The sequence below is a fragment of the Lipotes vexillifer genome, unplaced genomic scaffold (assembly GCF_000442215.2).
Source record: "Lipotes vexillifer unplaced genomic scaffold, Lipotes_vexillifer_v1.1 scaffold165, whole genome shotgun sequence".
Classification (NCBI taxonomy): domain Eukaryota; kingdom Metazoa; phylum Chordata; class Mammalia; order Artiodactyla; family Lipotidae; genus Lipotes; species Lipotes vexillifer.
In genome coordinates, this window is record NW_006799066.1 from 605311 (window position 1) to 619597 (window position 14287).

Here is a 14287-nt window from a genome sequence, read left to right on the forward strand (position 1 = left end):
GCTAAGAATTATTGGTTATTTTCAGCCAAGGAGCTGACAAAATTCACCCTCTCCCCCAGATGTGGTCTCTTTGAAAGAGGTTAGTATTCACACGTGGATTGTCATTGTGCAGGAAGCAACGGTGGCCAAACTGAGTGCCCCACTGCGGAGCAGCTTTGTTCTCCATCCTTCCTCTAAACTCAAAGGAGAAGGCGAGTTGGTGCAGCCATATTTGTTTGGTTGGTTCTTCATCTAATAACTTTTCCCCCAAAGAATTTAAAGCTGCTTCCATCAAAGTTCCTATCCTGCAGCCAGATGGCATAAATCAGAAGGAAGAGCAAAGGGCAAACAAAGACAGAGGCAGAAAAGAGACGGAGCAATGAGGCCATGGCACAAATGAACATCTCGCAGACCTCGCTGAAAGCGCCCTACAGATTTGGTGCTAAGCCTCCCTCCAGCTCCAACAAAGAAGAAAACCAGCAGCAGCAAAAAGGGGCTTTAATTTTTCAAGGGTTTAACCCTCACATCTGGAGGACAGGGAAGTGCAGTGATGGCCTTTAGGATGACACCATGTCACAAGACTGTAATGCGTTCCTCACGCTTGGTCTTTTTTTTAAGTTTCGACGAAACTCTAAGGGGTCGGTGTTATCATCCCATCGACGTGGCTGAAACGGGCTGAGCGTGAACAGCCCCGGTCATCCAGCAAGCCAGCTCCAGGGGCCTGGGACTCGAGCTTGTGACCCACAGCCCGCAGTGAGACGGGGAGACCGTGCTTTCAGTGCCCGTGAGCATGACCCAGAAAACAGTGGTCTTTAAGCCTAGATTTCTAAACTGCAGCCCCTCCTTTGAGTATTACGCCTCATCCTATTCCCTGAACAATCCAAGAAAAATGTAAATACATGGCTAAAAAGGGATTTTACTGAATCCAGAACCACAGTGCAGGCTCACTGCATCTTCTTCAATAACCATCACGCTGTGGACTGAAGGTCTAAACTGTTTTGATCTCAACCAGAGCGCCACAGCTTCTGAATACCCTCCCAACTCCTTCCCTTACCACGGCTGTCCGAACTGGGTCTTAAGAAAAACGGGCAAAGAGGCCTGGAGTCCACCCACTGTGTACCCCACCTCCCAACCAAAAAGAATAAATGGGACAGGCTTCTTGGGAGTCCTGAGGTAGCAGGCAGATGGGCCCCCAGACTGGACAGCTGGAGTTTGCCAAGTGGAATAAACTGCAGCTTTGTTTTCCCAGACACTCCAAGGACCAAGTTAATGGCAGCAGCTGAGCTCTGCTGGAGTAAAGAGATAAGATGACCCCTCCTGAGGTCAAGGAGAACTCCCCAACTGCAAATGCACAGAAAGGTTCCTCGGGAGTCAAAAAGGGAGGGGGCGTTACCCCATTCCACGCTGGAATCGATCTTGGCAAAAAGATGCACACACGTATCAGGGAAGGACCCTAGGACAGGTCAGGTGTGGGAAAAGAAAAAGATAATCGGCCAAAGGTAGACAAAGAGCCGGAAGAACTGCCCCATATAAATGATTCAACCACCTCTTTACTGCACTTCTCCTCATTAGGGAGGACACCCACACCGTTTCTCTCCGGGTGTGTATTTCTGCCTTGCTTCTGTCTTAAATAAATAGTTTCTCTGTGTGCTCTCCCACATGTTGTGCTGTGTCTCTGATAATAAACTCTGTATATGCTTTTGCAGTTTTGCCTCCTTGAGAAATCCATTTTTCAAACAGGGCAAGAGCCAGGGCAACTTTGACTCTAGCCTCTAGCCCCTGGTAGGCTAGCAGCTAGGATTCCTGGTTTTCACTCAGGCTACCTAGGTTCAATTCCTGGGCAGGGAACTAAGATCTCGCTTCAAGCCACTGCTCACTGCTATCTCCCTGGGATCAGTCTCATGCTTGCTGCACCCCAGCCTGCACTATTTGAAATGGAAACACCCTTCACCTTGTGGGTCTACGACCCGACTTGAGGTTTTTGTCTTGGGCGAGGCTTAGCTCCACACGGCCAAAGGAAAAGAAACGAGAGTACTGTGGAATGAAGCATATGTGAGATCGGAAATATATTTTCCCAAAACATTTTCATCAGGTACACACACACACACATACACAACAGAGTTTCTGAAACTGTTACAGAGCAGTCCGCCAGTAATTTCTTATAGCAATGGATGAAGCTGATTCTGTCCATGATTTCAGGGGCCAAAAAGAGATCTGTGCTTCACACGTATACCCTTCACCTGACCAATGGCCAATATTTCTTTAGATTAAACCTTGGGAATAGAACTGATATTTTAAATGCACTGGAAATTCAAACTGCACAGATGTATGTCTTACTGGGGAGAAGTTCCAGGCCCACAGGGGTTCCACTGAAAAGTATTTCAACAAATATTTTTTGATCATCTACACTGTAACAGGCACCATATTCAGTGTTTAACATACATTGATGTTGGGCTTCCCTGGTGGTGCAGGTTAAGAATCTGCCTGCCAATGCAGGGGTCACGGGTTTGAGCCCTGGTCCGGGAAGATCCCACATGCTGCGGAGCAACTAAGCCCGTGTGCCACAACTACTGAGCCTGTGCTCTAGGAGCCACAACTACTGAGCCCGCGTGCTACAACTACTGAAGCCCACGCGCCTAGAGCTCGTGCTCCGCAACAAGAGAAGCCACTGCAATGAGAAGCCCACATGCTGCAACCAAGAGTAGTCCCCGCTCGCTGCAACTAGAGAAAGCCCAGGCGCAGCAACGAAGACCCAACACAGCCAAAAATAAATAGATACAATTTTTTTAAAAGATACACTGATGCTGAAAAAACAGACAAAATTCACCAGCTTCATGGATCTTACATCCTATTGGGATGAAATGCAAATTTATATATTTATGAAGATCAGACTTTTACTGTGATGTTTGGTCATTACATGGTCATTATTTCAAGAAAATTATAATGAAACCAGATCCTCAGGATCTTACATTCTATTGGGTTGAAAATGAACACAAAGGAGGGAAGCATTTTTCCCAAGCCTGGTCCCCAGGGAGAGGTGACAAAGGGGCAGCTTTCAGCCAGGAATTGGCTCTGGTACCTTTCACTTTTGCTGCAGAAGAATAATCCAAAGTTAAACCACACTAAAATCGCAAGGTGCTGCAAAGCCATAAAAAATGACAAAATCATGAATTCAGAATTTTATGAGGTGCCAGGTAAAAGCATTACCTGTTCATCCCCCAAGAATGATTGTGTTTACAGACTACAAATAAATAGCAGGTCTCTTTTATCCATTTGGAAACATCCTCTCAAGGCATTATTCTTCCTTTTGACCATTTACTTGTTTTATAAGAAAACTAGTCATACCAAAAGAAGAGCACTTTTCCTACATTTATGAAGATCAAATTTTGCTTAGTGATATTTTGTCACTATATGGCAGGTTTATTAGTTGTGGTGCCATTATGTCCAATAAAATTACAAGGAAACATTAAACTCACACTGATGACATGCTCCATTTCCTGAGAATAACAAACTTGTGAAAAGAATACAGTATACACTGATGCCATTGCTACCACCTCCGTCGTCTTTAATGCTTTTTCTTTGATAGGCACAGCCATTACGCTTATAGACATAAAAGAGTTCCTTTCAGAAGCTTCTGCAAAATATGGGAATCCCATAGAGACATGACATATATACATTTACCTAAATCCATTTAACCTTCTATAATCCTTTGCTGAAAACATATTTGCCAGATAGTTCAAAAGCTGTTTGCCCCTCATTTCATTTGAGTTCAACACACACATTCTGAGATGGTCTCCATGCCCGGCCCTGTGCTGACCACTGAGTGTATAAAAGGAAGGATACAGTCTCAGCACTGGCAAGGCATTCTCTGTGCTTAAGGCACTAAAGGTGATAGCATCGGGGCAGTAGGCGAAAATGCACAAGGCACTCAGAGGGTGCCCAGCAGGGTCCAAGCCAAACCCAAAGGGGGCGGGGGGGGGTGGTCAGAAAGTCAGGGAAGACTTTCTGGAAGAGACGACAGCTAAGCAGAGTCTTGAAGGGTAAGCTAACAGCAGAAGTGAGAAAGTACATTCTGAGCAGAAAGAAGAGGCTCAGAAAGGCTCAGAGATGGGAAACGGCCTGAGGGTACTCCAAGACAATAAAGTCAGAGGTACCCAATGGCCAAAGGCAGGCCTCAAGGTGTGAACATCAGGACAGAATGGCAACTCATGTGGAGGGACTGGAGTTTATCGCGGAGGGAATCATCGTTAGCTTTTAAGCAGGAGGCTAATATTTTTGCATTTTAAAATATTACTCCCAGGTCCCAGGTCTGGGACTTCCCTGGCGGTCCAGTGGTTAAGACTCCACACTTCCACTGCAGGGGGCATGGGTTCCATCCCTGGTCGGGGAACTAAGATCCTGCATGCTGCGTGCCGTGGCCAAAAAAGAAAAGGATTAAAATATTACTCCCAAGGGGACTGCTCTGGTGGCGCTATCAGATTGCTATCATCTGTACCAATTTGAGGAACCTGGGATTAGAAGAATTCTAGAGGTTTCCTACCAATCATGTCCCTCTCTCAATTTGATTTCCCTCAATCCAGGAATGCTGTGTTTCGCCACTATTTATTTTCAGAATGTGAAGCTTTTACTCCTGAGTTAGTTTCTCCCACACAGTTGTAAGGCCAAGCCTGTAGATGCTATTACCTAAGACTTTGTAACTTGTTGAAACCAGTATCATCTGTAGAGCCTCCAAGTTTCCAGAATTTGGAGTTCTCTGGCCTTCAGAGCTACTTGTTCATATGTGTATAGCTATGTATAAAAGCTTCATTTTAAAGAAAAAAAAAAAGAATCTGCATGCCCATGCAGGGGACATGGGTTCGAGCCCTGGTCCAGGAAGATCCCACATGCCGCGTAGCAACTAAGCCCGTGAGCCACAACTACTGAGCCCGCGTGCCACAACTACTGACCCTGCACTCTAGAGCCCGTGCTCTGCAACAAGAGAAGCCACCGCACTGAGAAGCCCGCGCACCGCAATGAAGAGTAGCCCCCGCTCATCACGACCAGAGAAAGCCCGCACGCAGCAACGAAGACCCATTGCAGCCACAAATTAATTAATTAATTAATTAATTTTTTTTAAAAAAAATATATATATATATAAATATATTACTCCCAGGTCTGCATGGACAGCGTACCAGCCAAGAGCAAGCGCAGCTGTTGAGAAAGCTGCTGCCACAGCCGGCCGAAGACAGTGAGGCCAGGAGACAGAGGCTGCTGAAGCCACAACTCCAACGTGCAGGGACACCAACGCCAGTGGTCCCTGATGTGTCCCCCAAAGGATCAGAGGCCCCCAAAGTTCATTCTCAATAGGTTTAAAGATTTTATAGCCTCAGTTTAACTTTTAAGGAATCCCAAATGTATTCAGAAAGCATTCCAAAAATAGTATTAATTAGTTCTTTTTTTATCATTTGAAGTCTTAAAACAATCAATATTTTTTAAACAGTCCTTAGCTTTTAACCTACAGCTTTATTTCATATTAAAGAATAAATATCATCAGCTCATAAGTGTAGCACTAACATAACAGTAGGGAGAGGAGACCAGTTAAGCTGGGTCTGTATAAGCAAAGTGAAGGGGGTGAAGGCAACTGTCCAGGTAATTCAAGTCCCCCGAAGTCAGCTAATAACACATATAATCATAAATGAATTCAAGTTTTGCTCTCCTGGTTGCCCTCATTTATAGGAACTTCTCTGAGAAGAGACAAGTGAATCTCTAATTCTGGTAGTAAGTGATCAATAAGTATATGTATTAATGAATGGAGGACTATCACATGAGGACCAGTGGAAGGAACTAATTATGTCCGGAAGGAAAAATGGCAACTCCACGGTATGATGATGGCAGTCAATCTTTTAAAGAATGTCATGTGGAAGTACAATTTTATGTGTTCCATGTCAGTCCAGCAGCCCAAAACAGAAACAACGAGGGCAATCCCAGAAACTTTTCGATCTGGGGAATTACTCAAAAGCAAAATGGATTTCCTCCCAGCCACTTGCCAGAAGGTCTGAGATATGGGGGCTGGATTGGGGGCCTCCAGGGGCCCATCCTACTCATTGAATCTGTGATTCAGCCCCTTTCCTAAACTCATGGGCTGCCTTAGTGGAAATCAGAACACTGAAGAAAATAGCATACAGTCTGTGTGAGTGAGCTGCTGAAAGGTGATTGTATCACAAGAGAAAAGGGTGGAAGAAGAAACTGTGAGAAATCCCATCATTTAAGGTTAATGGGGCATGAAGAACTGGCAAAGGAAAGGAGGTCAAAATTAAGAAGAAACATCTATGACGTGTCATAGAGACCAACAGGAGAAAGTTTCCAAAAATTCCATTGCAAGTGCAGCAGAATTAAAGTATTTTGAGAATTTTAAAGTGGCCACTCGAGGGCTTCCCTGGTGGCGCAGCGGTTGAGAGTCCGCCTGCCGATGCAGGGGACGCGGGTTCGTGCCCCGGTCCGGGAAGATCCCACGTGCCGCGGAGCGGCTGGGCCTGTGAGCCATGGCCGCTGAGCCTGCGCGTCCGGAGCCTGTGCTCCGCAATGGGAGAGGCCACAGCAGTGACAGGCCCACGTACCGCAAAAAAAAAAATAATAATAATAATAAAAAATAAAGTGGCCATTCGATCGTAGAATGAGATTATCAGTGACGTTCGTTTGGGAACTTTCAGCAGGGGATTGGGGGTGAAAGGCTCCTGTTCGTGACATGCCTCAAATTTAAAACCCCAGGTAGGGTTATTATATATGGGAACTATACCATTAGGATTATTTTTAAAGCTTTAATTTAGTAAGTGGAAGCATTTAAATTATGCTACAATTGTTGTCATTCTTTTCGGTAACTCTGTATCCTTTTTTAATAAAAACAAAGCAAAAGAATTTTTTTAATTGTGCTTATTCTACAGATATTTTTATTTAAAAAAATGCAGCATCCAAGGAAACTTCAATGCATTATTACCAAGTGAAAGAAGCCAAGTGGAAGGCTATAAAATGTATGAGTCCAACTATATGACACTGTGAAAAATGCAAAGCTATGGAGACAGTATAAAGATTAGTGATCGCCAAGGGCTGGGGAGAGGAAAGGAAGAACAGAAGCTCAGAGGATTTTTAGTGCACTGAAACCATTCTATACGATGCTACAATGGTGGATACGTGTCATTAAACATTTGTTCAAGCTCATGGAATGTAAAACACCAAGAGCGAACCCTAGTGTAAACTATGGACTTGGGCACTGAGGGTTCAGCTGTCAATGCAGGTTCATTAACTGTAACAGATGTACCCTCTGGTTACACTGTTTTGCCTGCGGTCAACAACCAGATGCTGCCAGCCAGGTGTGAGCCATCACACCCCATCCCTCAGAGAAATCCATAAACCTACAAAGGCTGCTCCAACAACACAGCCTGGTCCTATGTAATTGTGTTACTGTGACATCCACCAGACCTCAATCCCTGCCCATGTGCAGAGCCTCTGATTCAATTTTTAGACCCATTCCTAAATATGAACAGAGAGCCAAAGATCGCTGGACATTTGAGGAGAATCTCCAACATAAAACAGAGACACCAAAACAAACAGAAGAAGGAACCCAGAATAAAACAGACATACGGGAAACAGAAAAGAAAGCAACACAGAAGAGAATGAAGAAAGATCCTATAATCATGAAATAAATACTGGTAGCCATATTTTCTTTCATTCACAGAATAAACACAATTTTTTAGAAATTAAAAATATAAGAGCAGAGATTAGAAGTTTAATAGAAAGATAGAAGTTGAGGAAATCTACCAGAAAGTAGAAGAAAAAGACTTAAGAAAAAAAGAAAAGAAAACGTATCAATGAAATAATATAAGAAAATTTCTAAGAAATAAAAGACAATTATCCTGAATGAAAGGGCCCACCAAGGGCCCAGCAGAGAGACACACAAGGTACGCAAACAATTACTTTTGCAAGCCCTTCTTCTCAGCAAGTTATTGGGAGATGAACTGTAGGAGGGAATAAACCAACAAATCCCTGAAATGAGGGATCAACTACAAAAAGAGGATGTCTCATCATCCAGGAAACACGGAATTGGACACAGAGACAAGCCAAGGGACTTCCTAGGCCTGAGGTCCAGGGAGCTGTGGGTGATGGCAGTCCAGACGGGCTGAAGTGGGGAAGGATAGATGAGAGGACTGGAAGGACTTTTTGAATGTCCTGGGAGAAGATGTGCCTGCTAGACATCAGAGAGTTTGGAAATGAAATCATGATGGATAAACAAAAAACCAAAGAAACAAAAATATACCAACTCCGGGCAGGGGCTGGGGGGAACTGCACATTATTCAATAAAGGAAACAGAATATAGTCTCAGCTGGCAATGATAGTTAAACAGTCATAATAATAAAAACACTGAGCTAATTTAAATAACAACTGTAATTTAAGTACACAGGGACGATGGGGGGCAAACACACCATGGGGGAGGGTAATAAGAGAGCTAAACTCGGCATCCATCATAGGGAGTTCAAAGATATCTTAAATATCAAAGCATGACAGTATAAATATGCTATGAAGAAATGTGGAAGTGGGGCTTCCCTGGTGGCCCAGTGGTTGAGAGTCCGCCTGCCGATGCAGGGGACGCGGGTTCGTACCCCGGTCCGGGAAGATCCCACGTGCCGCGGAGCGGCTGGGCCCGTGAGCCATGGCCGCTGAGCCTGCGCATCCGGAGCCTGTGCTCTGCAACGGGAGAGGCCACATCAGTGAGAGGCCCGCGTACCGCAAAAAAAAAAAAAAAAGAAATGTGGAAGTGACAGCAGGAAAAACAGCTAAGAGATGAAAGTGGTCATAATCAAGGCAAACAATTTTAAGTGGGGACGGGTGGGTTATAACCAGAAGCAGAGACAAATATAGTACTAGCCAACTATTTAAATTATGTTTACATTCTATCTTGATAAAGCTTGAATTAAATAAATGAAATACAAGGTGTTCAGGGCTTGCAGATCATTCCTTTGAAAAACTTATATATGCTAGGAAGCAAATAAATAAGCTGGTCCAGACGTGGGATGTTTTTTGGTTACTTTTTTTTAAAGCTTGGAGAAACACTGAAAGGGAAGAAACAATGAAGAAATGATTATACTGGCAGAAAGGAGACAGGCATCTGAAGGAGCAAGGTCTCCAAGGAGTCAGAAGTAAGGGGTCTGGAGTGTGCACGTCAAATCAGACCCAGACAAAAATACAGACAGCTCTTCCTCGGCGGTCGGGGTGGACCCTGTGGGCGGAGAGTCGAAACACTGCTTGATCGGCTCTGTTTTGGGAGGCGATAGGGGGCCAAGGAAAAGGTTGAGAAGGCTTGAGAAGTTACCAGAAGAAAATGGCCAACTCAATGTGATGGAGTAAATTTGATCTTCGAGTAGGAATGGACAGAGTCTTAACTGACAGCGTTTGGACTCAGTCATTCCTCTGCGCTCCCGTGATACTTTATAACACTTACCATGTCGTATTTACACTGATTCTCTAAACGACTGTGTTTTCATTAATATGAATCCTCAAGAACCTTCTTATCCATTTGCATACAAACCAACATTCAATCACCATGATGCTTGATGTGAAATGCAAGTTAGTTGTATAGATATATAAACGTTTATTTCCAGAAGTGAAAAAGCATGTCAACATACCAATAAACCTTAAAACGTAATACCAACATTACCTTAAAATGTTTTTTATGTCAGGACAGTCAGCATACAATAATTTTACTATATATTTTATAAATAATACATAACGTCCCATCATAGATAACCCCCCCCCCAAAAAAATCTGATTTAAGTTCAAATTTACATCTGAAGCTGTCTCTCTGACTACATCCACACAACACCTAGATTCTGTTTTGGGTGACGCCCATACCTTGACTAGACTCAGAGCAGCTGGGAAGACTCTAAATTAAAGCTCAGGAACATTCACAATGAGTAAAATATCCATAGTTGGTAATCAATACCTGCCCTGCCTAATAATAAACCCAAAGATTTTATGGCTTGAAATATCAAATTTATCGATTCAGAATTAATTTGAGTACAGTTGATCTCTGTTTATCAAATGCTTCCTAGTATTTCAACGTACTCCTAATTTTACATTCTTTCCAACAGGGAAATAGAGTTATTATTCACTACGAAAAGCAAGATATTAATGCTAATTTAAAAATATTCCACTCTCTTCTCTCCTACATTTAAGCCAAAAGCCAATTTCCTTGGTAATTACCCAACAGCTTTTCTAAAAAACATTTCAGATCCATCTCAAATAGGTTCAGAGGGGAGGAAGAGAGTTAAAAAATAAATGAGTAAAAGAGCTTTGTTTGCCATTTAAATCTTTTGCTGAGTTTACAGGCTGTTTTTGATTGCTATTAATTAAAATTCTTCTTGTCATATTAATTTAGCAGAGAAAATTAACTTGGAAAGTCTATCTTGAATGTCAGATTACGTGAATAAATCCTAATCTTTAGTTTTACAAGTTAGTAAAACAAAGAATTATAATTATCTACATGATTTACTTTTTTGTTTGTTTAAAATGGAAAGTTTATTTGCTCAGTACACCAAATAGACTGCAAGCACTGTCATGACAAATATACAGAAATATGCAGATCAACATAAAATAGTAATTTAGTTTAAATGAAGGGAAATCTCTTTAAATGTTATGACAACATACTCCCAAGAATCTTTTTTTCAGTTAATTATACATTTCAATAAAACAAACGGTAATGAATTAAGTGGAAGTTAGCTTGTGAATTTTTCTTAAAAATAAAAATCCAACCCTATTAATTCATGCCAGTTAAACACTCTAACTAAAATCTCCAAGTAAGTGTAAAAGGAGATGGAGTTAGTTACCTTTTTTGCTTGAACAGTCCCAAGGAAAATGGTTACTACAAATACAGCAGGCAAACTGTTAAGACCGACCAATCCAGAACATAACTGTTAAGCTAATCAACACTTTGGGACAAAATGCAGATTGGTACACTTGTGTATGCTTTTGCACAAATTCCACAGGGTTGGAATTTGACCAACTAAGGTTGTTCCAGTAACATCACACAACATGGAACAACCAACTGACACCTTCAAAATTTCATCCTTTCATCCTTCCAAAAATGGTTCAGAAAATTATTCCCCTAAAAAATGCATTTTATAGTCTATAAAGGTATCCTGACAACAGAGCTAGGTTAGTTCTACCTTTAAGGTTACACAAGCTCTATAAACTTGTAGTTTAAGAAGCACGCAGAAACATCTAAAATACCTGATTTTGACTTCAGGATAACCTGAATGGCGTGCCCATCGTTGGCGACCTCACAGTCCCGGCAGACCACGTAATTCGGGGAGAGGCGGACATCCAGCAGTGAGGGGTCGTATCGAGCTTCTCTTGAGTTCAAGTTAATGGGAGACTGGTACTCCCCATTAGCATCCGGAAACACCAAGCCCCACTCAACACCTGAGGACAAAAGGAAGCAAACTTAGAACAGACTGAAAAAATAAGTTACAGCAAAATGTAACATGGGGAAAACTAGTTTAAACACTGCTTATGATCCTTGCCATTGTTAAGAAGGTTATGACTACTGTCCCTTTACAGATAAAATATGGTAATAATAATGTGTGTGAATTTTTGCATTCATATTTTGAATGATCTAATGTTATCAAATAACACATTCAAAGTCCTAGGCTAATAAGATATTCTATTTGCCTACACAGAGGTACTAATTTATGGCTCTAGAAAATTTAGATTATCTTTAAGTGATTAGAAAAAAAATGATACCACAAAAATTTCCTCTGTTCATTAGTTCAATTACGTGCAGTACTTGGGAAATTCCTGTAACACTCAGCATTCTTGGTGAGAGCCAAAAACCATAAATCTGTTGCTAGTGAATAAACACTCCTTACCAGAAATGCGAACACAGTGTTCTGAAGTGTGCATATGCGTATATACGCATACCTGTATATACGTAATATATACATAATACTCTTTTCGTATTTTTATAATTCAAGTTGTAAACTCTACATTTGTTTCAACATATGTAGCCAACATCAGCACCAGTAGTCAGCTCTGTTAGGAGTCCTACATCTTCAGGGATACATTTAGGAAACTAAACGTTTTATTGAAAGGTCAGCCCCCGTCTTGCCAGGTCCACTGATTCAGCTCAAAACTTAGCAAGACTTGAGCGGTGTCAGCATCCTCAGAGAAAAGATCAGTGGCTCAAATACTTTCTCCCCGCAGGCAAGCAAGAAACTAATAGTTTCACTAACGCTATATGAGAAAAGAATCTGAAAAAGAATGACTATATGTAGATGCATAACTGAATCACCTGATGTACATCTGAAACTAACACAACGCTCTAAATCAGCTATTCGCCAATAAAATGAATTTTTTTAAAGAAACTAATAGTTTCACTAACGCTATATTCTCAAGGTGATGAGTACAGCACAGCGCGGCTCTTCTCGCTACTCGCAAGACGGAAATGTCACCGCCGCAGCCTTCAGGCTCGCCCTCCGGACCGCGGCAAGTGCCAACCGCTGCCCGGCAGCAAGGCCGGGCTCCCCGACGCGAACGCAGGCGGCTGGCACCCCCGCTCTCCCCGGAGCGCCTGGTGCCCCGAAACGGGCCGGGGGCGTGCGCAAGCGTCGGGGGCGCACGTGGGAAAGAGCGGACGCTGGGCGCGGCGAGCGCGCCAGAGCAGCGGGACACCAGCCGCGCCAGCCTCCCGACGCGCGGCCGGTTACCTTCCTCGTAGCCCCACTCCACACCCTCCTCCTCTTCCTCCTCATCCTCCTCCTTCTCCGGGAAGGCCACGGAATCTTCGATGAAGCTCAGGTCAGCCATGGGGAGGCCGTGGGTCCCCTCGGCGCTCTCGCCTGCGGTGCCTGCGCCTCGGCGAGGCTAGCGCTCTGGAGCGCGAGAGGGTGCACGGGGCGGTGGGAGCGCGCGTGCAAGTGAGAGCGCTCCCGCGAGTGGGAGCGCGCGTGTGTGCGTGAGGCAAGCGCGCGAGAATGAGTGTGAGCGTGTGCGGTGAAGGGCAACGTGGGTGTGAGCGCGCGAGCGAGCGCGAGCGGCGCGAGGCGGGAGTCGTCCGGCGGCCAGCCCTGGGAGCGTGTCCGAGTCCGGCCGGAAGGCGAGCGAAGCCGCGGCTCCGGGAGCGCGATCAGGCGAGTTATAAACCCGGCCGGGGCGTGGCTGGCATGGGAGGGACCGCCCCCTGCGCTCAGGCGGGGGCCCGGGATGGAGCGCACGGAAAGGCCCCGGGGCTCCGGGCCGAACGCACGGAAGCAGGAGAAGCCGCCCCTAGACACACACGCACGCACGCACGCACGCATGCTCGGCCTCCCGCGCCCAACCCAGGTGCGCAGGGGCTAGGCCAGGGTCTTCCTACCCTAATTTACTGTCATCTTATTCCAGGAAATGCCACAAAGAAAGAAAGGGGTCGGGGAGAAGAGACACGAATTGCCCCGGATAAGAGTAAAGAGAGGGCTGGAGAACCCTGTACCAAAACAAAAAAAAAGTTTCCCGCTCCGAATCTTAGTCGTTGAATATTTACTTTTCAATTCATCCTTAGACACCAGCCGAAACGATTATGGAAAATTTTCCAGGAAACGTATAGTTCCTAAAAACACTCAAGGAAAAAAAAGTTTTAATCTAGAGAAGAAATTTTAGGGAAATTTTTCCATTAAAAAAAAAAAGGCAAGAGGAGTGAAAGACAGTAAAGGAAGGCTGTTTAGTTTTAGTTTTAAGTCTGGCTTAAAACTTCAGGCGCAGCTGACTGTGTACACAGCTCCCACTCACCTGGTGAAATCGTGTAAATAATGGAATGCACACATTACATAACAAACAGGAACTTTCCGGATCCAAAGAGTCACCTCTTGAATATGCTTCTCAATCCAGGGTGAATGACTTCAACCCCCCTGTTCCAAGAGCTTTTAACTCAGAGCAGGTTAACCCCGCATTTTTAGAAGGTCTGTGTGCATAGTAAGCTCAGATTTGGACCTTAGGTAAGATTTTTTTTAATGTGCACCAAAATGTGAGCAGGTTGAATAGCGGGTTCCTAAATGATACCATCCTTATGCATGCTTAATTCCTCGTGTAAGGATGGAGATGCTCACTTTGGAGATTTTTAGTTTCTGTGTTCCTAGCCCTCACTGCCTACTCAGCCCTCCACTTTTGTAAAAAGCGACTTTATAGGCTATTAGAAATTTCTCCGGAAAATGGACTGGGACTGAAGGGGGTGGGGGGGAGGGGCGGACTCAACCAATTCTGCCACTTTCTGGAATGTTTAGCAAAATAGATAAAAGCTATTGGTCAA

The 14287-nt window shown here is 44.0% G+C and overlaps 1 protein-coding gene across 1 annotated transcript in view; it reads right to left on the bottom strand.

The window, feature by feature from the left end:
* CA8 (carbonic anhydrase 8 (inactive)) overlaps positions 1–13116 on the bottom strand; it is an 88096-nt gene extending 74980 nt beyond the window's left edge. The window contains exons 1-2 of the mRNA XM_007471469.1: positions 12714–13116; positions 11239–11430 (exon numbers count right to left, since the gene is read on the bottom strand). Coding sequence (XP_007471531.1) covers positions 11239–11430; positions 12714–12813 — 292 coding nt within the window. The 5' untranslated portion in view covers positions 12814–13116. The remainder of the gene's footprint in view (positions 1–11238; positions 11431–12713) is intronic.
* Between the last annotated feature and the right edge of the window lie 1171 nt (positions 13117–14287).